Source organism: Muntiacus reevesi, chromosome 1 (assembly GCF_963930625.1).
Source record: "Muntiacus reevesi chromosome 1, mMunRee1.1, whole genome shotgun sequence".
Classification (NCBI taxonomy): domain Eukaryota; kingdom Metazoa; phylum Chordata; class Mammalia; order Artiodactyla; family Cervidae; genus Muntiacus; species Muntiacus reevesi.
In genome coordinates this window covers 53617938-53643251 of record NC_089249.1, presented here as the reverse complement: position 1 = coordinate 53643251, position 25314 = coordinate 53617938, and the positions used below count along the sequence as shown (strand labels likewise).

The window sequence follows — 25314 nt, the reverse complement described above, 5'->3', positions numbered from 1 at the left end:
GTCCGTGTCTGTGTGCGCTTCCCGGCCCCACACAGAAGACCCCGATCCGGGAAGGCGCTCCTCGCGAGGCTGGGGCGGGGGACCGTGTTTCCCGGCTGCGGGCCCCCAGCGTCCCCGGGAGCAAGGGGGGGCGCGGGCCCTTTAAATCCTCCGAGGCGGCGGCGGCGGGTCGGGGATGACATCAGCGGGCGGGCCCGGGGCTCAATGGGAGCCGGCGGGCGCGCGCCGGGCGGGAGCGCGCGAGCCGGCGGCGGGGGCGGTCGGGCAGGAGGGCCCGGAGGAGGGAGGTGGCGGCTGCGGCGGCGGCGTTGAGAGCCAGATCCTGAACCCGGCCGGGGCGAGCGGAGCGGGGCGCGGCGGCGCGGCGGCGGCGGCGGCTGGGCCGGGAGAGGCTGGCGCGGCGGGCGGCTCTGCAAATCCTCCGGCATCCGCCCCGGCGGGTCGCCCCCGCCTGCGGCAGCCCCCCGAGCAGCGGCCCGGCACCGGCGCCTTCCCGGCGGGGTAAATATTGGGGGGCCGCGGGCCGGCGGAGGGGCGCAAACCTGGGGGGAAACGGGGCTCCCTCCGCCTCTTTGTTTTTGCGCGAGAGGGAGGGGGGAGAGGGCGGACACACGCGCGTTCGCACTCGGGTATGGGGGGGCTGCCCGGGCGCCGCCCGCTCGGCCCGGCGAGGACAAAGGCGCGGCTGGGGACGAGGAGGAGAGGAGGGTGACTATTTTGCAGGCTTGCCCCAGGGAGCCCCCCCACCCCCAGTCCGGCTCGTCTCTCTCTTCCCAGCTGGACCCTTCAAGGCCCCGGCCAGCCGAGGCGGCCACCCCTGGCTGCGATTTGAGGACGCTGACGGGGATGGGGGGGGGCGGTCCGGGACTGGGGTGCCGGGGACACCCGATTCTGTTGATTCGGGATTCTCGGCCAAACCCTGGGCTTCGTTAGGCTTCACCAGCCCATCAGCAGCGCCCCCCACTCCTCCGCTCCTGGCTCGGGTGCTCCAGACCTGGGGGTCAGCAGGGCTGCTCCCGCGTGTTGGATGGGGGCGCTTGGGGACCCTGGGGTGATGGGGTGTCTGGTCACCCAGCCACCGACTCTTGTTTTCCTTTGTGGAGAGAAAGAAAGGGGTGGGGGTTATTTATCAGATCGGATTCTCCCATTTCTGCCTGTGAGAAATCCATGTTTTGCAAGTCCCCGTGGAAGAGAAAACTATGTTTGTGCCTGGGTGTCTTTAGAGAGCGGATTCCCAAGCTCTTCACACCAAACTCAAAGTGGGGTGAGCCCCCTCCCCAACTTTTTCTCTTAGTTTTCTTGCATATATTCTTGGATCAGCCTTCCTCAGGAGAAGGATTTGGGGACAGGGCCAGGGGATCCCCAGTGTCTTAAGTTGCACCCGTTCAATAAACGCCTGTGTCTGGGGCTTCTTTGGCTGGCTGGCTGGGATGTCCCTCCAATTTTTATTTTAATGATCCAGGGAGGGAGGTGGGCAGGGAGTAAGAAAACTGCCCATGTGCCATTCAGTTTGGTAGTTTGTCTCATTTTTCTTAACCAGTTGAAACTCTGGAATCTTCACGTCCGCCTTTTTTATCCCCTTCATTTATTCCAGCGCCGCCCCCCCTTCCCCCCAAAAAGAAGCAGCAGAGAACTGGAAAGCCTCTCTCATTCCCGCCTCAAGTCTTTCTCCTCTCTGGGAGGCTTTTGGGAGGACAGCGCTGGGACAGTCTAGGCTCTCCTTGGGGCGCTGGCCCCTGGGGTGTAGGAGCAGCCCAGGGTGGGGGTAGGGGGTGGGTTGCCTGTGGGCTAGTGGTCTGCACCCCCTCTTCTCCCCTTCTCTGCCGACAGCCGGGTGAGTGGGGAGGGGCTGGGGGTCATGTGCAGTGTATTTATGTAAGACACCCAGACGGGAGGGCATGGGTATTTATATAACCCGGCGTGGGTATTTATGTAATATAGGATGCGGGTGTATTTATGTTCCTTTCTGAACCTGCGGCTTCCCCGGCTGCCATGTGTGGTCTCTGAATTGGCGTTGGCGGAAAACGGACCGGGGGGTTGGGGGGGGGGTGGCGGTGTTTGTGTGTGTACACACCCGCGTTCCCCCCCGCCCCCATCCCCCGCCCCGTGCCCTCCCCCCAGCGGGGCTCCCGGTACACGTCTGCGTTTCTTTCTTCCTTTGAAGTGTCCACACAGGATGGTGTGTGTGTGAGGTGTGTGGCGGGTGAGTTTCCCGCAAATGTGGAGTGGGTTCTCCTGGCCGCCCTGGCACCTCCGCTGAGACTGGCCGGGGCGTGTGGGCAGAGGCCCTTGGTGGAGAGCCCGGAGTTTGGCCGGCGCGGGGTGGAGGCTCCTTCCTTGTGACCACTGCTGAAGGGCTAGCGGCGGCTCCCTGGGAACTGGCGCTGGGGTGGACGTCTCTCCCGGGCAGGAGCTGTCGGCTCCTCGACTCCACCCCGGTGGGCAGAGACTGACCACGACCTCGTGGAAGAAAGCTCTCCTCCCACCTCGCCTCCCAGGTGGGTCTGGCTTTCCTGGTCGTCCTTGGTGTGGGGAAGGGGCCGAGACTCTGTGCTGTTTTCCCCCCTTCCTGCGCGGCCCCCTGGCCCTGGCATGAGCGGGTGGGTGGGAGGCTGCCAGGTAGGGCAGCAGGAGCCCTGTCTGAGCCTTAGGGGAGGAGACTTGCTGCTGGAGGGCAGGTGGGCAGGCGGCGTGACCTCCCTGGGCCTGAGTTCCCTGTCGGTAGAGAGTGGCCCGTCTTCCTAGTTGTCTACACTGGCTGTCTTGTAGACACTCTGTGATCTTAGTGGACTCCCCCACAACCCTCTCCTTATTTCATAGGCCCCCCAGAGCAAGGCCTCACCTTCCAGCCTTGGAGTTTCCTCCCCTGCTGGCCAGAACCTCGAATGTGCCCAGATCTTTGCCCCAGGCCAGAGCAGAGGGGTCCCTCCCAGGGTGGTCCCTGCCAGTTCAGAGAGCTTGAGAGAGCTTGGACACCCAGGGTGGGGCACAGCAGGGAGGGAAGTGCTCAGATCGGCACTTTCCCCCCAGATCTCCTCTCATCCCGGAGAAGCTGACGGGCACCTCAAAACTTGGCTTTGGTCCCCTTGGTTGCTCTGCAGGGCCTTCTTAGGAGACCCTCCAAGTCTTGAAGAAAGTCAGTCCGAAACTGTCTGTTTATCCATAGAAGGCCGTGCAGAGAGTCCTATTGCAGTTCTTGGTGTTGCGAGGTTGAGAGAGGGAGAAGACCGGAAGCTGGATGTTCTGGGGGCCCCTTTCCGACCTTCCCCCTGAGTTGGGGAGATCTCTCTTTGCGGGGCCCAGTGCAAACTTGCAGAGTCTACCTCGGGGAAGACCCGTGCAGGTTGTGGAGACCTGGCCTTTGGTTCTTGGTGGTGGAAGCCTGGGGTGGGAATGGGGCCATTGGGACCCCATCATTTCCAAGTCCTAAGGGGGCTGCGGAACTCCTTTGGGGACCCTCCATTCACTCTTTCCTCCTGTCCCTGGAGGGTGGAATTAGCTGGTGGTTGCCATGGCAGCAGCCCCAAGGTGATCAGCTTCTCCATCTGCCCTCTGCATCACCACCTCTGTCCTTGATTTTCTTTTCAGGGTCTTTGCCCATTGTGACTAGCCTGCCCTGAGAGGCTCCTACTGGAGGGTCCCCAAATGCATGTCCCCCGAGGAACTGCTTGCTTTGCTTTTTCCTCCTACACCCTGTCTCCAACCCCCTTCTTCTGACTGGTTACCCTGACACCTGTTCCGATAGCCTCACCACCTGTGGAGGCTGTTGGGCTACCTGACACATGGTTGCCCTTCAGGCAAAATGAGGCCAAATCCCTTCCAGGCCAGCCGGAGGGAGATTGCAGTGTCCCGAGTTTTTTTCTTGTGGCTTTGCGGGACCTTTTTGGTGGGGGAGGGGTGGGGTCTGGGGGCTCACCCCCTTCCCAGCTCCCCTCCTCTCTGACCCTGTGTTTCTGCTTCCCTCCACAGGAGTGAACCATGGAGCTACGTGTGGGGAACAAGTACCGCCTGGGCCGGAAGATCGGGAGCGGGTCCTTCGGAGACATCTACCTAGGTGAGTGTTTCTGGCTCCAGCTCAGTGGGGTCTGAAGCCCCTGGGACAGCCCTGGGGGCTCGGAGGAAAGATGCCAAGATTTCATGCTCTGAAGCTCGAGCGTGACTCCGTGTTTTGGTTGTTTTGTCCCAGAACCATCCCAGGTGGGGAGGGAAGCCGCAGGCTGGGGGTAAGGCAGGCCGAGGGACTCAGTCAGGGCAGGAGGGTGGGCGTCTGGGATGTCAGTGCTGCCGTCCCGGCTGCAGGAGGTATTTTTAACTCTGCGTTTCTAGCTGCAGATGATCTGGGTTTCCAGCTGGGCGTGGGAAAGCCCAGGCTGGGTTAGCACCCCTGTCTTGTCTCCTGGGAAGAAGGATGCTGGTGGACAGAAGTGGCCGAGGCCACTGTTGCTTCCCCCATTAGGCCCGCCCCCGCCCTGTGGTCTGGAATTCAGCCCAGGAAGACTTTGGAATGATGCAGGCTCCCCACTAACCGTGGGGGCAGGGGTGGTGGTCGTAACTTTTAGAACCTCTCTCCCCGGATGTGCTTCCTGTTGAAAGGCTGAGCGTGGTCTCCTGTTGTTGAGTAAATCACTGACATCTCACCCCTGTCCTTGACCCCAGAGAATGCCACTTTCTCAGCAGCCCTGGATCAGGGCCGGGGGTGGGGGGGGCACGAAGTCAGGAGGTGCAACCCTTCCTTGGCAGTTGTTGGTCCAGAGAGAGGCTGTGTTGGTCGATCGGGAGTGGGAGTTGTTAGAGCGAGGTTGCAGCCCCCCGGGCTTTTTCCCGTCACTGTCCCGGTGCTCTTGGCAGCATCTGTGCCTCTGTTTCCCTCCTGGAAAAAGAGTCGTTGGTCAGTTCTGTCCTGAGCGGAGGAAGCCGGCAGGTCATTGTGCCTGGCTTGTTGCTTCAGACCTCAGAGGGTTTCTCTTAGCCAGTGGTCTGGGTCCCTGCCCTCTTGGGGTGTGAGGGCTTCTCAGTGCCACTGCTCCCCCATCAAGGTCGGGGGAGACATGTATGCCCACGTTCTTCGGGAAGTACTTGTGTTGGGAGCCCTGTGCGAATGTGGTCTCTGCTCACAGCCGCCTCTGGGGACAATGACGAGCTGTCCCCGCTTTATAGATCGAGACAGGGTGGAATGGTCACGTTGGCCACCAGGACTTCTCTCCAAAACTAGAAAAGACAAGGCATTCCCTAGCGGTCCAGGGGTCAGGATTCTGTGCTTCATTATCGGGTGCAGTTTCGATCCCTGCTCAGGGCACTAAGATCCTGTGGGCCAAGTGGTGTGGCCAAAAAAGAAAAGGAAAAAAAAAAAAAAAAACTAGAAAAGGCAGACTTTCTACCCACAGCCCTCCAAGGAGTGAGAATGTAGAGGACGGGACGTGGGAGGGAGCCGGCAGACCTGGCTTGGTGCGGTCGGTGAGGTTTGTGCGATGCAGCAGGTTTGTGTGATGCTGCTGCCTGGCTGACCAAGGACTTCCAGGGGAAGTCTTCCATAGGGGAGAGCGTCTTGTAGGCTGGCAAGTGCCAGCCAGGCGTGCACGCTGTGGTCAGACACCTAGTAGACCACCCTCCTGGAAGCACCGCAGAGCCCAGGGCAGGGGGAGGGGACAGTGCAGGCCGATGGGAAGGTCTCCAGTGGGGGTGGGGGAGGGGCGCTGGCTTGCATCCATACTTTTGCCCCAGGGCTCAGCACGTGGGGGTTCAGTGAAAGCCTCTGAAAGGAAGGAATGAGGAAATGGGGGCTGTGACATGCAGAGGCCTGTGAAGTGGCCTCCTTCGTGGCAGGGGAGAAGAAAGTTGGGAGGTGGGGGGCAAGTTCAGGTCCCCCGTCTATTTCTCATGGGCTTTGTAACCTGGGATAAGTCATTTTCTCTCTCTGAGCCCCAGCATTCTCATCTGTGAAAGAGGGAGTACCCCATCACCTTCCTGTTTGTGAAATTGGGGTGGATATAAAGGATCCTCTTATCGTGGCAGCTTCAGGCTCAGGACTGAAGCCTGGAGCCGATGGTTTAAGGCAACTTTTGGCAGGTGCACACCTGCTTCTAGACAACACTGAACCCCAGGCCTTCTGTTTTGCAGAAGGGAAACTGAGGCCCCGAAATAGAGGGCAACCCAAGGTCATTCAGAAAGCCAGTGTTCCTGGTCCTCCCTGGGACAGGACTTCTGTTTATCCAGTAATCATCTGTGTGTGTGACTCACTCAGTCATGTCTGGCTCTCTGCGACCCCATAGACTGTAGCCCACCAGGCCCCTCTGTCCATGGGATTTTCAGGCAAGAATACTAAAGTGGGTTGCCATTTCCTTCTCTAGAGGATCTTCCCAACCCAGGGACCAAACCTGGGTCCCCCACATCGGAGGCAGATTCCTTACCATCTGAGCCACCAAAGGAAACCTTCATTCCCAGTAATCATCTAGTTCATTTTAAAATCTAGGTCCGAGTTCACTCCCCCAATTTACTTTGGAGTAAATTCTACCGGGCTCTGGGTACTGGCCTTTCTTTTCCTCGCTGTGTGCCCTTGGACAAGGGATGACCTCTGCCAGCCTTGGCTTCTCCATCTGCAGGGTGGGGTCGTGGGACCCCAGGGTGGTGAGAAGCAATGAGACCGCGGCGCACAGACCCTCCGCACGCGCTCGGCCCAGCAGTGTGCTTTCCTGTGGTGTCCCCCAGCCTTCAGCCTTGGCTAGGGTTTGCTGCTGTCAGAGGAGCTGGGTCCTCCTGGGCCTGGGCGGGGGGCCGGGAGCCAGTTCTCCACTGACTGTCCTGCCTTCACCAGTGCGCAGGCCACGGGGACCCTGGCCTGGTGCAGTGTCCTGCCAGCTCCTTCCGGGGCCCCTCTCGCTGGCATGGGGGTGGCAGGGATTGTAGGGCCTGCCCGGCTGGCCTCGCTGGCTCCCTTTGTTCAGAGCTCTGGCCGCATTCTCGTTGCTGGTGCTGGCGCCAGGGCCTGACTCCAGATGGCCTCCGCAGGTGGGGCTGGGCGCGGCCTCCAGGCCCTGCTTTCCAGGATCGGCCGAGGGCAAGCACATTCGTGGATGTGGCTTCCTGGCCTGTAGCAGTCCTCTTCAGGCTCCTCCTCCCTCGCCCTTGGCATTGCAAGGGGCTGGCCGGCAGGGGTGGCCTTCTTTGCTAGGGCCTCACCTTGGCTGTGTGGGGTCTGGAGGTGGCCAAGCTTATGCCACCTACTCTACCAGCTGCTGACCGGCTGCCCTCAGGAACTCTCTAGACCTCTCCTTAGTCTCTGGGCCTCAGTTCTAAATGGGGAGGGGATGGTGCGCCCTAGTGGGTGATTGTGGGGGGTGCTTCAGCCCCATCTTCCATCCAGCCAGGTCCCTGATTGTGCCGGTGTCTGAGGGAGCCCCCACATGAGGTTGGTCATCCCCCTCCCCACCTAGAACTTGCCAGGGTCCCAGACCCTCAAGGGCTAGCTGGGCCGAGCCCTTCTCCGTGTCCAAATTTGTTTTCCAGGCTGTCTCATCCCCGCTCCCCCGCAGAACTGCTGTATCCAACCGAGGGGCCACCTCTGCTGCCCTCGCCTGGCGCTTTGTACCTAGTCCAAATTATCCATTGTCATTGCCACAGAAGGTGAGCTGAGCTCCTCCAAGGTGGGGCCGGCTCAGGGCTCAGTGTGTGTCTGTTGAGTGATGAATGAGATGCTAGGGAATTGAAATTGAGAAAAAAGCAGCAGCTCCAGAGATGAAGTTTCAGATTCTGGCTCTGCCCCAGCCGGTTCTGTGTGACCTCAGGCCAGTTACTTAACCTGTCTGAGCCTCAGGTCCGCAGCTATGAGAAGTAAGGGAGGTCTGAGAGTGGACCTGGGACTTCCTGGTAAGAGTTCAGGGGCATTGCGGGGATCTGGTGGAGCTGGTGGGACCCGGAGGCAGCTTGGCAGCAGTAGGAGTCAGACGCCTTTGCCTGACAGCTTAGGTCGCTGCTCGTCTTTGGTGTCTCAGTTTCCACACACATCGAGTAGAGATACAAGCAGTAGTCCTTGCAGGGTGGTGTGTAAGAGCTCATGGGCCCGAAGACCCCTCCCCTTCACCACCCCTCCCCCACCTCGGGGAGGGGCATTCCCCCTACACCTCTGCTCTCTGCACAGTCTGCTGAATCGTAAGTGCTGAAGGCCCTGCGTCACCTGGTCCCTGGCCCCTGCCTGCACGGGGCCACCGTCGTCTGGACAGTTGCAGCAGCCTCCGTGCAGATTCCTCCCCCCCGCACCCTGACTTCAAGTTCTCTCCTGTCCTTCCGGATACACCAGTGGTCCCAACAAGGGGTGGGACTGCCAGATTTTGTCACACAGGGGACATTTGGCAAGGCCTGGAGGCAGGTTTGGTTGTCCGCTCAGGGTGGGCAGAGTTGGGGAGGCTGGAGAACACCCTGAAGTGCGCAGGATGGCCCCATCACGGAATCGCAGGGCCCTGTAACAAGGCAGCCAGGCCTGGTGCCCAGAGGCTCAGGCAGATGCCTAGGACTGTGGCACCTGAGACCCTTCCCATCTCCTCCGCCCTCGCCTCTTCAGCTGTCTGCTTCAGCCCCCTCGAGCACCAGCTGCACCAGAACCACCCAGAGCTCACTGCAGCCCGCTCCCGTCGGGCCTTTGCACGTGCTGTGACCCCTCTGGCCCGGTCCTCGCCACACCGCAGGAGCCCTCGCAGCCTTTCCTGCCACCGCTAGGCTGGTGGACTGCAGTGGGCCCCAGCCCCCCGCTGCCCGCATCCTCACTGTCCCCCCGGAAACATGCAAGGCTTTCCCCAGTAATGAGTGTTGATGTTTCAGAAGCACCTTAGAGTCTGCAAAGCGCTTTCTTTTCTCCCATTGGGCACTGAATTTGGGGATCTGCTTTATTTTCTTTTAATTTTAATTTTATGTGATTCAGAAATGAAAATACACACAACCGAAGTCCAGAATACAAAAGCATGCTAAGTGAAAGAAGCCGGTTACGAAAGATCGCACATTGTATGATTCCGTTTGTATGAAGTGGCAGGAGTAGGCATATTCATAGAGACAGATAGTGGCTCTGTGGGGGTGGATGCCTAGATTACGGGGGGTGCTGGGGGAGGTGGGGAGTGACTACTAAGAGAATAGGGTGTTTTGAGGATGGTGAAAGTATTCTAAAATTGATTGTGGTTTTGGTTGCATAACCTTGTGAATGTACAAAAAAAACACTCTGTGAATTTTAACAAAGGGTTTGAAAAAAAAAAGGGCAACGTATAACTTAGTATCAGAGAAATGTCCTTTCCCTCTCCTGCCCTGCAGCCTTGTGGATTTCTCATGTTTCTTTTCAGTGTTTCTTTATGTAGATACAAGGAAACACAGATACATATTGTGTCCTCCAGCATAGAATACATACTGTTCTGTACTTGCCTTTTCACTTCCTGTATCTTTGAGATCTTTCCACTTCTGCACCGAGAGAGCTTCCTCATTCTTTCTCCATTGTGTTCCGCTTTATGGATGGGCCTTTCTTTATTTAACCAGGCCCCGAGCTGGACATTTGGGTTGTTTCCAAGCTTTTACTGTTGCAAACAGCCTACAGCCCACAGCCTCATCCAGGCCTGTTTTGCCCTGTGTGTGCCTGTTGAGTAAACTCCCCCAAGTGGAAGCTGGAGGGAGCCAGGCGGCCCTGCAGCCCAGCTTCCCCCGTTTATACGGGGCCTGCCTGCTGGGGAGGGGAGCCCCCTGCCCACAGACGACGCAGGCCAGCTTACAGAGACTTGGTCTTTCAGGATAATATTAACTTAGATTTTCTCTTACGGGAGGTCGGCTCTTTTCATGAGTAAGCCATTTTATACCAATAATTTCTTTCTGTCTCCGTGAAGTGTGTGTTTCACTCCTTCAGCCTGTTTCCTGTGGAGTCGTTGGTCTCTTTCCTACTGATTTGTAGGTGCTCAGTGTATATTAGGCTTCCCTGGTGGCTCAGAGGTTAAAGCGTCTGCCTGCAATGTGGGAGACCTGAGTTCGATCCCTGGGTCGGGATCTCCAGGGAAGATCCTCTGGAGAAGGAAATGGCACCCACTCCAGTATTCTTGCCTGGAGAATCCCATCGACGGAGGAACCTGGTGGGCTACAGTCCAGGGGGTCGCAAAGAGCCGGACACGACTGAGCGACTTCACATCACTTCTGTAAAGTGTGTGTTTGACTCCTCAGCCTGTTTCCTGGGGAGTCATTGGTCTCTTTCCTACGGATTTGTAGGTGCTCAGTGTATATTAGTGTGATATTAGTTATTTGCCCTTGATAAAAGTTATGAGTATGTACTGTCAGTCTTTGGACTTTGTTTCTGGTGTTTTTGCCATGGGGAAGGAATTCCGCTTTTGGAGGGGAGGGAGACTTTTTTTTTTTTTTTTATGGCTTCTGGATTCTAAGTCAGGGATAAAAAACCTTTCAGTTCAGTTCAGTTGCTCAGTTGTATCCAACTCTTTGCGACCCCATGGACTGCAGCACACCAGGCTTCCCTGCCCATCACCAACTCCCAGAGCGTACTCAAACTCATGTCCATACAGTCGGTGATGCCATCCAGCCATCTCATCCTCTGTCGTCCCCTTCTCCTCCTGCTTTCAGTCTTTCCCATCATCAGGGTCTTTTCAAATGAGTCAGCTCTTCCCATCAGGTGGCCAAAGTATTGGAGTTTCAGCTTCGGCATAAGTCCTTCCAATGAATATTCAGAACTGATTTCCTTTAGGATGGACTGGTTGGATCTCCTTGCAGTCCAAGGAACTCTCAAGAGTCTTCTCCAACACCACAGTTTACACCACAGTTTAAAAGCATCAATTCTTTGGCACTCAGCTTTCTTTATAGTCCAACCCTCACATCCATATGTGACCACTGGAAAAACCATAGCTTTGACTAGATGGACCTTTGTTGGCAAAGTGATGTCTCTGCTTTTTAATATGCTGTCAGGTTAGTCATAACTTCTTCCAAGGAGCAAATATCTTAATTTCATGGTTGCAGTTACCATCAGAAGTGATTTTGGAGCCCAACCATTGTTTCCCCATCTATTTGCCATGAAGTGATGGGATCAGATGCCATGATCTTAGTTTTCTTTTCTTTTCTTTTTTTTTTTGATCTTAGTTTTCTGAATGTTGAGTTTTAACCCAACTTTTTCACTCTCCCTTTTCACTTTCATAAAGAGGCTCTTTAGTTTTTCTTCACTTTCTGTGGTAAGGGTCATGTCATCTGCATATCTGAGGTTATTGATATTTCTCCCGGTAATCTTGATTTCAGCTTGTGCTTCAACCAGCACGGCATTTCTCGTGATGTACTCTGCATATAAGTTAAATAAGTAGAGTGACAATATACAGCCTTGACGTACTCCTTTCCCAATTTGGAACCACTCTGTTGTTCCATGTACAGTTTTAACTGTTGCTTCTTGACCTGCATACAGATTTCTCAGGAGGCAGGTCAGGTGGTCTGGTATTCCCATCTCTTGAAGAATTTCCCACAGTTTGTTGTGATCCACACAGTCAAAGGCTTTGGCATAGTCAATAAAGCAGAAGTAGATGTTTCTTCTGAAACTCTCTTGCAAAAAATTTTCGATGATCCAAGGATGTTGGCAGTTGATCTCTGGTTCCTATGACTTTTCTAAATCCAGCTTGTACTTCTAGAAGTTCTTGGTTCACGTACTGTTAAAGCCTGGCTTGGAGAATATTGAGCATTACTTTGCTCCTTTGTGAGATGAGTGCAATTGTGCTGTAGTTTGAACATTCTTTTGCATTGCCTTTCTTTGGGAAACCTTGCTTACCCCCAAATTAAAAGCAATGCTCTCTTCTTGTAACATCTCATTGTTTTATTTTTTAAATTAAATGTATAAAACATGTGCACCGTTTAAGGCACTCTTCTCACCACTAGTTGGAGGAAGACAGCTCTGTCACCCTGAAAACCCCTAGTATTCCACCCCATCCCACCCTCTGCTTCCCCCACACAGAGGTGACTGTCTGAATCTTAAATTTTAAGTTATACCCTTTTATTGAGGAGTTTTATCACATTTATATCCCTAAACTATACATAATTCAGCGTGGAACCTTTTGAAATTGAAACAATCAGAACTGTGCTTTCATCTTTCTGTCTCTTCCTTCCTCTTTTTTTTTTCCCCCTGAAATTGAGGTGAAATTCACATGACTACAATTAACCATTTAAGAAGTGTACCATTTAGTGGCCTCTAGTACAATGCCAGGGGCTTCCCTGGTGGCTCAGACAGTGAAGTGTCTGCCTGCAGTGCAGACCTGGGTTCAATCCCTGGGTCGGGAAGATCCCTTGAAGAAGGAAATGGCAACCCACTCTGGTACTCTTGCCTGGAAAATTCCATAGATGAAGGAGCCTGGTAGGCTACAGTCCGTGGGATGGCAGAGTCGGACACTACTGAGCAACTTCACTGATTCACTAGTACAATCCCAGTGTGTGTGACCACCATCCCTATCTAGTTCCAAAACATTTTCATCACCCAGAAGAAAACCCTGCACCTGTTTAGTGGGGTAGCCTGCCCCGTAGCCTGTCCTACTTCCCCCTGTGCCCAGCCCCTGGCAGCCACCAGTCTAGTCTTTATCTGCATGGGTTCTCCTGTTCTGGGCATTTCATATAATGGAATCAGACAGTATCTGCCCTCTGGAGTGTGGCTTGTCCACTGCACACTGTATGTGTGAGGTTTGTCAATGTCGCAGCCTGTGTCAGTGCCCGGTTCATTTTTAGGGACAGGCAGGGTGGCTCTCCACGCCTGCGCTGATGGACTCTCGGGTGTCTCCCCCTTCTGGCCTTTGTAAGCAGTGCTACACCTTGCTCTCTGCTCAGAGAGGGTTCGGGTGCAGAGAGCCACCGCATAGCCGTCGTGCCTGTCTCCCCCTGCGTGGGGCGTCCCTGGGCACCTGCCCCACCTTTTGGCCATCTTCTGGGGCTGGATGTTGTGGTCCTTTGCTGCTGCGCAAAGGTCCTTGCTTGGCCTCCCAGCGCTCACGTTTCTGAAGGGTGTACCCTTGGGAGTGGCCTGGTTTGACCGAGGATCTGTGTGTGTTCAGCTTTACCAGACAGAGACCAACCTGGCTTCCAAAGTGGTTGAGCCAACTTACACTCCGATCTTTGCCCGCCGTGTGATCATCTGCTCCACTCGGGGCTTGTGGTGTGTGGCATGAGCTGTGTTGTCTTTCCTCAGATTGCCGGCTGTTCCAGGCACGTTTGTGGTGGAGCCCCATCTCGGGTGTCCCTGGGTTGAGGTCCTGGCTTTATCCTGCCCCCCTTCTTCCAGCGGCTGTCTCCCGCTCCGGACTTTCTGTGTTGTCTCTGTGCTGAGATCACACCGTTTAGTGATGGCAGCTATAGACCCCCTTGACTCCCAGCAGGAAACGGCCTCTCAGCTTAGCCCCCAACCTTCTAGCTCAGCCTACCCGTGACTGTAGCTGGGGAAATGGAGGCCTGGTGCAGCTTGGATTGGGATCTTTCTTGAGACAGCCCTGCCCCTCTGCCTGCTGTCTTCCTCGGCTCCATACCCCACTGACTGCGCCTCTCTCCAGCTCGGGAGTCCTCAGTGGCTCCTCTCTGCGGGACACACTCCCCTGAGTGGTCTGGGAACGTTTTTGGCCCTGCCCTGACCCCTCACATCCGGCCGCCTGCTGCCCCAGCCTCTGATTCTCTGCATGGCCCACAGCCTTCCCCTCCTTCCCCCAGCATGTGCTGCAGCTCTGGTTCTCCCTTCCTGCCCAGACTGGGTCAGGGGCCTGCTCTGTGCCCCTCAGTTCCTCTGCTTCCCGTGGATACAGCCTGGGGCCTCCGCCACCTTTCAGCCGCTTCCCAAGGGACACTGAGCTGCTCGGGCAGGCCCGGAGTGGTCTTGGCCTGGGGCTGCCTGACCAGCTGAGTGTGGCCTGGGTCCCCCTGTCCCCGCAGGTGCCAATATCGCCTCTGGTGAAGAAGTTGCCATCAAGCTGGAGTGTGTGAAGACGAAGCACCCCCAGCTGCACATCGAGAGCAAATTCTACAAGATGATGCAGGGGGGAGGTGAGGGCCGGGGGGGCGGTGGGCGTGGGGGTGGGAGCTCCGCGCCTGTGCCTTGGGCACTCACACGGGGAGGGGCCCGGGGACTGGTGGGCTGGGGAGTGACGGTGCCTGACTGCCCCGCCTCCCCGCAGTGGGGATCCCATCCATCAAGTGGTGCGGGGCCGAGGGGGACTACAACGTGATGGTCATGGAGCTGCTGGGGCCCAGCCTCGAGGACCTCTTCAACTTCTGCTCCCGCAAGTTCAGCCTCAAGACTGTGCTGCTCCTGGCCGACCAGATGGTGAGTCCCCCCACCTCCTCCATCGGGCCAGGGGGCACTGGGTACCCAGCCGGAGGATGCTGGAGCAGGAAGCCGTGATAGCGACGTGGGACCAGGACCAGGGGACCTTGACCATCAGCCATGGCTGGGGGAGGAGATATTAAAACATAGACTGCCAGTTTCCACTCCAGACCTGCTCAGCTGGGCTCCCGCGGAAGGCCTGGGACGCCGCCCTCGGGTGACTGTAAAGCCTGTGGTCACCCAGACCTCGGGCCTGTTCCCATGCAGCGGCCATAGGTGAGCTGCTGGGCCTTGTCCTCAGGAGTGGCTCCCCTTCGTGGAGTCATCTGGGATACCACCCAGTGCCATGCCCATGGACGAGCGTTGCTTGCGTCCTCAATCCTTTTATAAATTCAGGGGAGAAAAAAATTTTTAAAAAGTAAAGCACAGGATCCTGGCCCTGGGGGACTTTCCTGGTCTAGAGTTAAAGACTTTGCTTCCAACGCAGGTGGTGCATGTTCGATCCCTGGTCAGGGAACAAAGATCCACATACTGCATGGCACAGCAAAAAAAAAAAAAAACCAAAAATCCTGGCCCTGGAATGGTACATGGAGATCGTGTTCCCCAGGGTCTGTGTCTGCCCTGCAGAAAGTCCGCAGACATCCTGCAATTTTAGGCTAAATGTGTGTGCGCAGAGAAGGTTGTCAGATTCTCACAGGACATGAAACTCAAAGAAGTCTAGGTTTTTTGAGTTTAGGAAATATTCAGAAGCTTGAGGCCCAGGGAGGGGGCCAACCTGCCAGAAGACAGATTGTGTGCGTATTTATTAACATGTGTTTCTACACTTGATCTTAGCCAAAAGGCCGAGAAGCAATGAACATGTGTTTCTAACACATTATTGAAAGGAAGGTCCTCTGTGTCTCCCTGACTTTGGTATCCTCCAGAAGCCAGAGATTAATTCCTGCCTGTGCACTTCATCTCTGTCACCCCTGCCCACCAAGTTTAGGGTTCCACGTACTCCTGTTCCCCCAAGTCTGGTTGGCAGAACAACCTCCGAAATGCCTCTCTGGTTCCTTGAGGGCCTCTTCTGTACCCTGAGGGTATAGAGCCAGGCAGACGAGGCCTGAATGCCTTTCTGGGCTTCCTTTCTAGATTTTGCCTATCACTTTCCTGCATCACAATGAACCTGATGAATCCCTCCATCAGAGTTTCTCTCTACTGTCACTTCCTCCAGGAAGCCTTCCCTGACCTGCCCCTTTGAAATCATCATACGTGGTGGTTGCAGACTGATATTGCTCCCCTGCTTGTGACAGGGGTCTCCTTCCAGGGGTGTGTTTTCCATTTGTAGGGCCCCAGCCCCCACTCCAGGCCTGGCTCCGAGCATCTGGCAAAGCCTGCCCCCCCGCCTCAGCACTTGCTGAGTGACTTGCTCTCCCCTCCCCCAGATCAGCCGCATTGAGTACATCCACTCCAAGAACTTCATCCACCGGGACGTCAAGCCCGACAACTTCCTCATGGGGCTGGGGAAGAAGGGCAACTTGGTGTACATCATTGACTTCGGCCTGGCCAAGAAGTACCGGGACGCCCGCACCCACCAGCACATCCCCTACCGGGAAAACAAGAACTTGACTGGCACTGCCCGCTACGCCTCCATCAACACCCACCTGGGCATCGGTGAGTGTGCAAGGCCTGGAAGCAGAGGGTACCTGTGGGCTGCCCGCCAGGACCTTGGCTTCCTTCTGCAGCCTGGGTTGGTCACACAGGCAGGTCTTCTCCTTCCCAAAAAGCACTCTTAATCTCATGCCTCAGTCATCCCCACAGCAGCCTTGGTGGGCGAGGACGTGTCCCCATTTTTGCCGGGTGGGAACTGCAGGCTCACCGTGTGACACGGGCACTTTAGGCCATGCTGCTTAGCAAGTGTTAAAGCCGGGTCTGACCCAGCCTGGCTGATGCCTCTGCTTGTGCCTTATCTGCAGGGTGGGCTGGGCAGGGAGGCCCCGGGGTGCCTAGTGCATAGTGGCTAAATGGATGAGAGCCTGAGCTGGAGAACTAGGCCTAGGTTGGGTGAGCAAAGCCCAGCCTCAGGCCCCTGCCCTGTAGGAGGGGTAATAGCGTAGCAAGCCAGCATGTGGGGGTGGGGGTGGGCCCGTGCTGAGTGCACAGGTGGGGTGTTCACCTTAACCAAGGACCCCTGGAGAAAGGGGGTCCGTCAGCCAGGAGCCCGGGTGGACCCTGCCCCTCACCTTGTCCTTGATTCTGCAGAGCAAAGCCGTCGAGACGACCTGGAGAGTCTGGGCTACGTTCTCATGTACTTCAACCTGGGCTCCCTGCCCTGGCAGGGCCTCAAAGCGGCCACCAAGCGCCAGAAGTACGAGCGGATCAGCGAGAAGAAGATGTCCACGCCCATCGAGGTCCTCTGCAAAGGCTACCCCTGTGAGTAGCCCCTGGGGCAACGTGCTTAGCCTGCGGTCCCCAAGGCCCCTTCTGAGGGGCCAACGAGGCTGCACAGAGCCTGTTCTGGGCCACCACTGCCCGGCACCAGAGCATCCGTCACTCATAGCTCTGTCGTTGTTCAGGCTCAGCTCGTGTCCCCAGCCCGCACGCCTCGCAAGGGCTGAGTGTCAGGAACAACTCCAGGGTGTCCTACATTTTAACTCACTTCTGCCACTACCTCCCTGGAGGAAGCATCAAACCCTGCAGTTAAGGGCTCAATCCTACATGACTGTTCCCACCACACTTCAGATGCCAATCACGAGTCCAGGTTGCCACCTGATCAGTTGGCTATAAATCTGGGGTTTCCCTCTTCGGCCTCGATTAATTTGGCTCACTCAAGTCAGGGAAAGACATTTCACCAGTTTATGATAGGATGTGATAAAGGATACCGATGAGCAGCCAGTTGAAGAGAGACACGTAGGGTGAGGTCTGGGAGGGTCCCAAGTGCAGGAGCTTCTATCTTGAGTGGAGTTGGGGACGTGGTCACCAATCAGGAAGCCCTCCAGACCCCATGCTGTTGTGATATTTATGGAGGCTTCATCCCATCGGCATGGCGACCATTAACTCCATTCCCAGACCCCCTCCCTTTTCTAGGGAAGCTAGTAGGGGTGGGCCCCGGGAGTTCCAACCTTCTGATCATGGCTTGGTCTTTCTGCTGACCCGCTGCCATCGGGAGCCACCTGGAGTCTCCTCCATTGAGGACTGGACAGGATGCTCCTTGCGCCCTCACCACTTAGGAAATTACATGGCCCTTGGACGCCCCGGGAGAGGAACTAGTGTGTGTGTGTGTTCTCTTGTCTCACAAGGGTCCTCTCTCACCTCTGATGTTGAGGAGGAAACCCAAGTTTTTCTCCTGTGGCTTAGAATTTCCATCAGGTTCTCGACTGTTTTGGGGGTAGGGAGGACATCGTCCTGACCCATCTGAGGTCCGGGGCGGGGGCTGGGTAGGACAGCGCCATGGGGGGGCCCGGGGAGCGTGGGCCTCACGACGGCACCTTCTGTCCCCCCTGCCCCCCGCACCAGCCGAGTTCTCCACATACCTCAACTTCTGCCGTTCACTGCGGTTCGACGACAAGCCCGACTACTCCTACCTGCGCCAGCTCTTCCGCAACCTCTTCCACCGGCAGGGCTTCTCCTACGACTACGTCTTCGACTGGAACATGCTCAAATTCGTGAGTCTCCTGAAGGCCGAGGCGGGCTTGGGGGACTGGACCGGGAAGGCCAACGTGACCCTGTGGTGGGCGGGGCTCCCGGAAGCCAGGTGCTACGAGCTGGACGGCGCAGGTGACCCCCACTCCAGCCTCATCCGTGCGGACGGCCTGTGCCGCCGCCATCAGCCGGGCCCAGGTGGGGCACCGCCTCCCACTGGACCCAAGAGGGCCCGCCTGGGCCTCCCGTCCGTCCTGGGCGCCTGGGTGAGCGGGGCCCGGATGGCACTGGTGGGCCCCCCCACTGTCTTTATCCTGGCCTGCAGCGTCTTGCTCTTGGTGCCCTGCACGTGCCAGCTGGTGGCCTTCGCCGAGTTCCCCTTGGCCAGCCTTGATCCCTTCGTTGTGGCTTCCTTCTTCCTGGTTGTGGCACCCTGGGTCTTGCTAGGCACCTCTCTTCTCTCTCTCTCTCTTAAGAGTCGTGGGGGTGGGGTGGGGAGAAGTGTTCGTCCGCTGGGCCTGGGCCTCCGGAGTCTGTGACATCCTGTGTCTTGTTTCACGTCTCTTCTGGAGAAGGGGGCTTCCTCGAGCCAGGCTCAGCCCCGCGACAGCGAAGCTGTTGCACTGCCCAGCCCCCGCCCCTGTCCTTGTGTCGGGCCGGAGAACCCACCCATGTACTGGTAAGCGCCTCCAGGCTCTGACTTCTCCGAGACTTGCCGTCTGGCGGGGTGGGGGAGCCCAAGAGGCTGAGCCTCCGCTGTGCTCTCTCTGTCCCTTCCAGGTGCCCGGCGCCCCTGGGCACCCAGGGCCCTCCACATAGGCCCGTGGAGGAGGTGGAGGAGCTGCCCCCCCAAAACTACTGGCCTGTGGTCTGGACTGCAGGGCCCCAGTTCTGACATCACCAGGTGTGCCCAAGCCCATCGGGGCCAGGCCTGAGGAGACATCCCTTGACGTGGTGGGGGTACACTGGAGAGGGCCCTGCTCTGAGATTCTTGGGGACGAATCAGCTGCCTGGTGAACAGAGCCTGAAGGAGATCCGATGTTCCTTGCCCGGGAGGGCCTGGTGGCAGTGGACCCCAGGAACAGCCTTGGCCAGACTCCGCCGGCAGCCTCTGTATTGAACCTGAACTCATTAAATGCCCCTTCCTAGACCGCGTGTCCTCCTGACTGCCTCTTTTCTTGGCGGGCACCCTCCTGCCAGATGCTCAGGACCCTGGGATCGGCGCTTGGTCTCTGATCGGCGCTCTCTCTGACTCTCAGACAGCGGCCTAAGAAGCAAGGCAGACGTTGGGCGGAGGATGAAAGTGTCCTACAGGCTGGAGGACCCCAGGGGTGGGAGATGGGCAGTGGCACCCATCACCACAGATCTGGCTGGGAGCACAGCTCTCGCCCCAGGGTGCTGTGTAGGGTGCTGTACACACCCTCTCATCCGTGTAGAGAGGCATTCGTGAGTTCGGGGCCGAGTTTGGCCCTTCCTCTCGGTACAGCTCCAAGAATGGATTTTGCAAAATCTGGACCTGTGCCTGCCAATGTGGTAGCCACTGGCTACATGTGGCTGATTTTTCATTAAAGTTAATTAAAGCTGAAAACATACTTCTTCTGTTGCGTTTGCCATATTTAAAGTTTTCAGGAGCCACAGGTGGCCAGCTAGTGGCTGCCACACCAGTCAAGGTGGATATGAACACATCCATCATTGCAGAAAGTCCAGGGGCACCTGCATTTCGAGAAGGCTCCTCACAGAGCCTCTCATGGGACCATCCAGCCCACAAGATCTCGCCTCAAACCAGGCCAGGAGCACTCTCTCCACCCATTGCTGGCACCCTAATCCCTTCCTGGAGTTCCTGTTGAGGCAGGCCCTGGAGCCAAAAGCTGGACAGAGGTGCCAACCTTCCGCACCAATCTCTGACTTGAGGGCCATCGGACTGGATAACTGGGCACCTTTGACCCCGTCCCCGCTATGGTGAGCTTGACCGCCTCCAGCTGCCCCTGGCAGAAGTATCTGTGGACACGCCCTGGGGACCTCCCACGTTTTCACCTCTAGACCAAGCTCCTCCCACTTCACCCCTCCTGCCCTGCCTGCAAGAAGCCTTCACCAGCACCTACCAGCAGACCAGACGCCATGCTGGGCACCGAGGGCTGCAGACTCTTCCATGGGAAGGATCCTGTCCTTGACTGAGAACTTCCCTCCTTGGAGGGGCCACGCCGTATCGTTCAGCATCAGGGCTCCGAAGTCCCCGGATACCTGGAACCTGGGATGCTGCTCAGAGCCACTGTATTCTGAAGTCCAACCAGCCGGCCAGGTGGAAACTCGACACTGCCAAGGACAGGGGTCTGCACGACACAGGGGAAGGCTGGTGTGACTTGGACGCTGACCTTTTGTGTCTTCTCGTGAGCAAATAAAAGCTGAGAGACCTCCCTGGTGTGCGTTTCTTGAGGCATCACTTGGGTTGGGTGAAAACGAGCTGAGTGACTCAGCTCCTTCTGCCACTGGGCTACTGTGGGCCCAAGCCTGCGGAGGGCGAGGGCTCCAGCCCTCTGCTCAGCCACAGCCCCTGGGCTGGGCACCTCTGGGGGAGTCACTTGACTTCCCTGAGCCTCAGTGTCCCCCCACCAGAGAGTGAGTTTGGACCTGCCTTGCAGGGTGGATGCTCCCCCTCCCTGAGGGATGTTTAATGAGCGGGCATGGCAGCACTTGTCACAGGTTTGGCCCTGCTTCTGGCTCAGTCGTTCTCTCCCCCCATCTGTTAACCGAGTGGGTGGGAGTCTGGGGTGAGGACCAGGGGTCAGGCAGTGACGCCCTGGTGCTTCCCAGCCTGCCTGGACAGGCTTGAAGGTGGGAGGGCGGAGAACGTACATTTCTAGGATGTTCCACTGAGTCCTTTGGGAGCACGGAGAATGAAGCAAGACTGGGACATAGCCCAGCTCTGCCCTGAGTTATGCGGCCCTAGGCCTCCTGAGGCCTCTCTGGGCCCTGGTTCTTCCTGTAGGATCCAAGGATCCTCTGATCCCCCAGGCACAAACTCCTGGAGTTGCTTTTAAGTCCAAAGCCAGCCCCCATCTCATCTCCGAAGGACAGTCAGGGCTTCTCTGCCGGTTCTCTGGGAGAGGCAGGGTTATAGGAGCCTGTGACCCATGAGCAGGCCGCCCCTCCCCCCCACTCAGCCTGCAGCTCTCTCCTCCACAGATGCGGCCCCCCTCATGCCAGCCCCCCGCCCTTCCCTGTGGACGACCCCAGGACCAACTAGGTAACGCGGCCGCTGCCGCCCCCATGCCGCGCTCCTCTCTCTGGGCCTTTCTCCTTTCCTCCTGCACTGGGGGTGGCAGTGGCTAGAGGGCAGAGCCCCCCAGGGGCTCACACACCTCTTCCGCCCCTGTCTACCCGCTGGGCCTCTTTCTTCCATGGGGCATCTAGCCCATGCCTTCTCCAGCTCCCATCCCAAGCAAGGCAGCATCTGTGTGGGTCCCTTGGGCCTCTTAGTTATGAAACCATTGCCAGGTCCAGGGGAAGAACAGCCCTTTGAAAAAATCCCCCTAACTGGACCCTGAGAGGCCTGGTTTGAGTCCTGGCCCCACCTTCAGCTTGCTTTGTAACTTTTTTCTCTGCCTCTGAGCACCTGCCCTGCTGTGTTTGGAAGCGTCAAGGAGCCAAGGGCCCTCTGTACATGGGGGCGGCGGGGGACCTAGGTCCGTTGGCCATCCTGGGGCATCAGTCCTCCCAGCTCTGACTCTAGGCCCCACGAGACCAGGACAGAGTGACCTCCCTCTGCTCCCCAGGTCGAGCTTCCTCCTGGGCAGTCTTGTGGCTTTGTTTTTTCTCTGTGCGGTGTGATCAGGGGGCATCTCCGGGTCTCTCAGGCTGCCTGCTTTGTGGGGAGGTGGTGGGACCAGAGGGTTTCTGAGACACCCCCCGCCCCTGGCCTGCCTCCCCTGCTCTGACCCCGATGGAGTACCGGACCCCGGAGCTCCCCAACCCTGCAGGGCTGACCAGGGTTCTCGTCTCATGTCTGCAGGGTGCAGCCCGAAACCCCGAGGACGTGGACCGGGAGCGGCGAGAACACGAGCGAGAGGAGAGGATGGGGCAGCTCCGGGGGTCGGCGACCCGGGCCCTGCCCCCTGGCCCGCCCACGGGGGCCACCGCCAACCGACTCCGCAGTGCAGCCGAGCCTGTGGCTTCCACCCCTGCCTCCCGCATCCAGCAAGCTGGTGAGTGTGCACTTTGGGCAGTGGGCTGGGGGCGCAGGGCAGCCAGGGCCCTGGGTGCTGAGGGCAGCTTCCCTCTCCCCCCGCCCCTCCACACCCGCCTCGCCTTCCAGGCAATACTTCTCCCAGAGCGATCTCACGGGTCGACAGAGAGAGGAAGGTGAGCATGAGGCTACACAGGGGCGCGCCTGCCAACGTCTCATCCTCCGACCTCACTGGGCGGCAAGAGGTCTCCCGGATTTCAGCCTCACAGGTGAGCTGCCCTTGCCCCCAGCCCCTTCTGGGCCTCACTGCTTCCCCAGCAAGGCAGTGGGAGTCGGGACCCAGCCCTCTGGCAGGGGGCCCAGGCCGGGTGGGTGGCAGGGAGCTCACAGCGGAGGGGCTTGTGGTCCCTGCCTTCAGCACGCCCCCGCCATCCCTAGTCAGCACAGGATGGAGGGGTGGTCGGACCCCATCGGGTGGCCCCCACGTAGGGGCTGTGTGTGGACTAGGAAAGTGGGGAAGGGAGGATCTGGGGTCCGCCCGGGAAGGGGTCCAGCAGAGGTGGGAGGGGGAGCCGCTCTGGGCCTCCAGAGGTGGTGGCGGCACCCCAGCAGGACAGATCGAGAGCTGGGAAGCCCATGGCCTTGAGCAGCTGCTGGGCCTCCCGGGGCCATGTGCTTGTCTACAAAATGCGAACATCTGGGGTGCTTGAGATCACACACCCACTCCTTTCCTTGCGCGAGGGGCTTGGTGGGGTAGAACACTGCAGTGGGGAGAGACTCGCGCAGTTATCCTGCCAGCAGCTCAGCCCCTCCCATCCTTCTGCCTCCCTTCCTCCCAGACAAGCGTGCCATTTGACCACCTCGGAAAGTGAGGAGGAGCCCCCATCGGACCAGTATTTGCTTAGGTGAGTGAGTCGACGTCTACTGTAGTCACAGCCCAGCCAGGTCTGGACCCCCACGGCCCCCAGAGGAACCCATGGTTGTGCTCTGAGCAGGCCCAGCACACACCAGCTAATTTCTGCCGGAAAGCCCCGTTTGTATGGGGCCGGCCTTCCATCCCCACGCTGCCCTAACTGTTCTGGGAAGTTGGTAGCAGGGACGGAACGCGAGGGCCCACCCTGTGACCTTCCCCAGGGCTCTAGCCCGGGTCTCAGCCTCTGGGCTGTTACGCTTCATTCATGCAAACCACTTAGTGTAGAGCTTTGAAGTCAGGAGTTTACCTGTTCTCTGAGAAAGCCCTTGGTGACCTCCCCAGCCCCCGTGGCGGGAGGAGTGGGGGGCGCCCTCTGGTCAGTATGAGCCTTGATGGGACCTGTGGTTGCATGAGGCTTTGAGGCGGGGTGTTAGAGCTCAGCTCTCTGGGGCCCCATCTGGAAGGTGGATGTGGCAGGGACTAATTTGGGGGTGTGTGTGTGTGTGTTGGGGAGGGGTAGCCTGAGCTCCCTGGGGAATATGCACGTGGCTGGTAGCAGCTGACGGGCTTGACCTCACATCAGCTGCGTATGACCAGCTTTGTGGACATGTATTCCACAGGTAGCTCTGGGCCAGCATTCGGGGTTCACCTTTGTCAGCCTCACGCCCAGGAACCAGCCCCGTTCATGGCAGGGTGGGGTGTTTGTGTAGCTGGGGGGTTCACCAAAAAAGAGAAGAGAAAGTGATCCTGTGTCTTTTCTGTGAAAATGGAGCACCTACTGTGACTCAGATGGTAAAGAATCCCGCCTGCAGTGCAGGAGACCTGGGGTTCGATCCCTGGGTTGGGAAGATCCTCTGGAGGAGGGCATGGCTACCCACCCCAGTGTCTTGCCTGGAGAATCCCCACGGACGGAGGAGCCTGGTGGGCTCCAGTCCATGGGTCGCAGACAGTCGGACACGACTGAGCGACTAAGCACAGAGCCTTGGGGCCGGGGAGACCGGAGCAGAAGGCGGCTGGTGGATGGGTGACCGGGGCGGATGCCCACCTGATCTGTCTTCTCTCTCCCCCTTGCTAGTGTCTTCACTGTATTTTCTTTAAAAACAACAACAACAACAACAAAAAGATGGGGAAAAGAAACCACTCAAAAGAACAAAAAGAAAAAAACCCAGCACAAAACCAACGATGGATTGTTTCGATTTTTTTTTTTTTTAATTTTTTTTATTTGCCGATGGCAAGAAGATGGGATACCCTCGGCACAGAGAATCCTGTCCCTTCACGTTCCCCGCCGCCCACAACCTTCAGGCTGCCAGAGGCTCCTGATACCAGGCTACACTCACCGGATGCCACGGCCCCGCCCAGCCACCGCCTGACTTGGCCGGGAGAGACATTCCCGCACTGGAGCTGCAGCGGGTTCTCACGGGCCCTCGGGAGGTGGCCCGAGGCGCTGGGGGAATGGATCGGCTGGTCAGAGGCAGGTCCTGCTGGGTGTCCGTGAGCCTGGGGGCCTTAGGAGACCAGTGCAGGCCCCACCACCCCCTGAGATGAAGGTCACCAACTTTCTGTGTTGGGTGTTCGCCAGTGCCTCCGTGAGCGTAAGGGTCCCTTCTCTGCCTCCCCACAGAGACCTGGAGGAGTGGGGTGGTGAGGCGGCGGGGCCGAGAGTCCTTGTGGGCGTGTGTATGTATCTGACCTCTGTCTCCCAGGACAGCAGGTGTCCCGCCCGCCTGCCAGGCCGACTTTTCTTACGCCCCTGACAAGGACATGGGGGTGGGTGGTGACCTCCATGTCCCTCAAGAAGGGCACAGACGGTCCTTGGCACCACCGACTCCTGCGACTGTCCTCGGCCCGTGGTCCCGCTTTTTTGGTGTTGGGGCAGAATCCGTGGAGACTACTTCCAGAAAGCATCTGGCTCCTGGGTTAAGAATTAATTCCCTGGTTCTGACGCTCACCTGGGTTCCCCCTTCCCAGCGTTCTGTCTCTGTCAGGAGGAGCCTGGGGTTCAGGGCTGGGCACTGGATTTATCCATCCCACCTAGTTAACCCTTTTTTACTTTATTTTTGTTTTTTTTTTTTCCGTGTGTGTATTTCCTAATTTATTTACCTCCGTTTCCCCTTTTATTCTTTCTTCTTTTTTTTAATTAAAGAGCAAAGCTTTTTATTACTTTGTAATTTAAAAAACTGAAAAAAAAAATACCGAAGAACTTTGGGGGGAATTTTGTACTTTTTTCCTGTGTAAATATTGGACTTTTTTGAGCTTTATTGTGGTTGTTAATTTGAAGTAATAAAGTAGAAAAGGATAAAGTGA

General features: G+C 57.5%; 1 protein-coding gene across 8 annotated transcripts; it reads left to right on the top strand.

Moving 5' to 3' along the window:
• The first annotated feature begins 235 nt into the window (after positions 1-235).
• Positions 236-25314, top strand: CSNK1E (casein kinase 1 epsilon). Of its 8 annotated transcripts, XM_065943788.1 has the most exons (12): positions 243-501; positions 3970-4054; positions 13903-14013; positions 14145-14293; positions 15718-15946; positions 16535-16705; positions 17789-17937; positions 21098-21158; positions 21924-22116; positions 22227-22366; positions 22937-23002; positions 24086-25314. In XM_065943788.1, the coding sequence occupies exons 2-11, from the start codon at positions 3979-3981 to the stop codon at positions 22951-22953; spliced, it is 1296 nt and encodes a 431-aa protein (XP_065799860.1). In that variant the 5' UTR covers positions 243-501; positions 3970-3978; the 3' UTR covers positions 22954-23002; positions 24086-25314. The 8 variants fall into 8 exon arrangements, with proteins under 8 accessions (XP_065799849.1, XP_065799885.1, XP_065799876.1 ...); XM_065943795.1 differs by lacking the exon at positions 21098-21158 and having other exon boundaries at positions 247-501; XM_065943813.1 differs by lacking the exons at positions 21098-21158; positions 21924-22116; positions 22227-22366; positions 22937-23002; positions 24086-25314 and adding exons at positions 18490-18593; positions 18695-20328 and having other exon boundaries at positions 242-501.

Bases quoted from the DNA above. Each gene is read 5' to 3' on its own strand.
- CSNK1E (XM_065943777.1), top strand. From the start codon at position 3,979: ATGGAGCTACGTGTGGGGAACAAGTACCGCCTGGGCCGGAAGATCGGG. The intron at 4,055-13,902 runs GTGAGTGTTTCT...CTGTCCCCGCAG, and splicing joins CTTCGGAGACATCTACCTAG to GTGCCAATATCGCCTCTGGT. The intron at 14,294-15,717 runs GTGAGTCCCCCC...CCCCTCCCCCAG, and splicing joins TGCTCCTGGCCGACCAGATG to ATCAGCCGCATTGAGTACAT.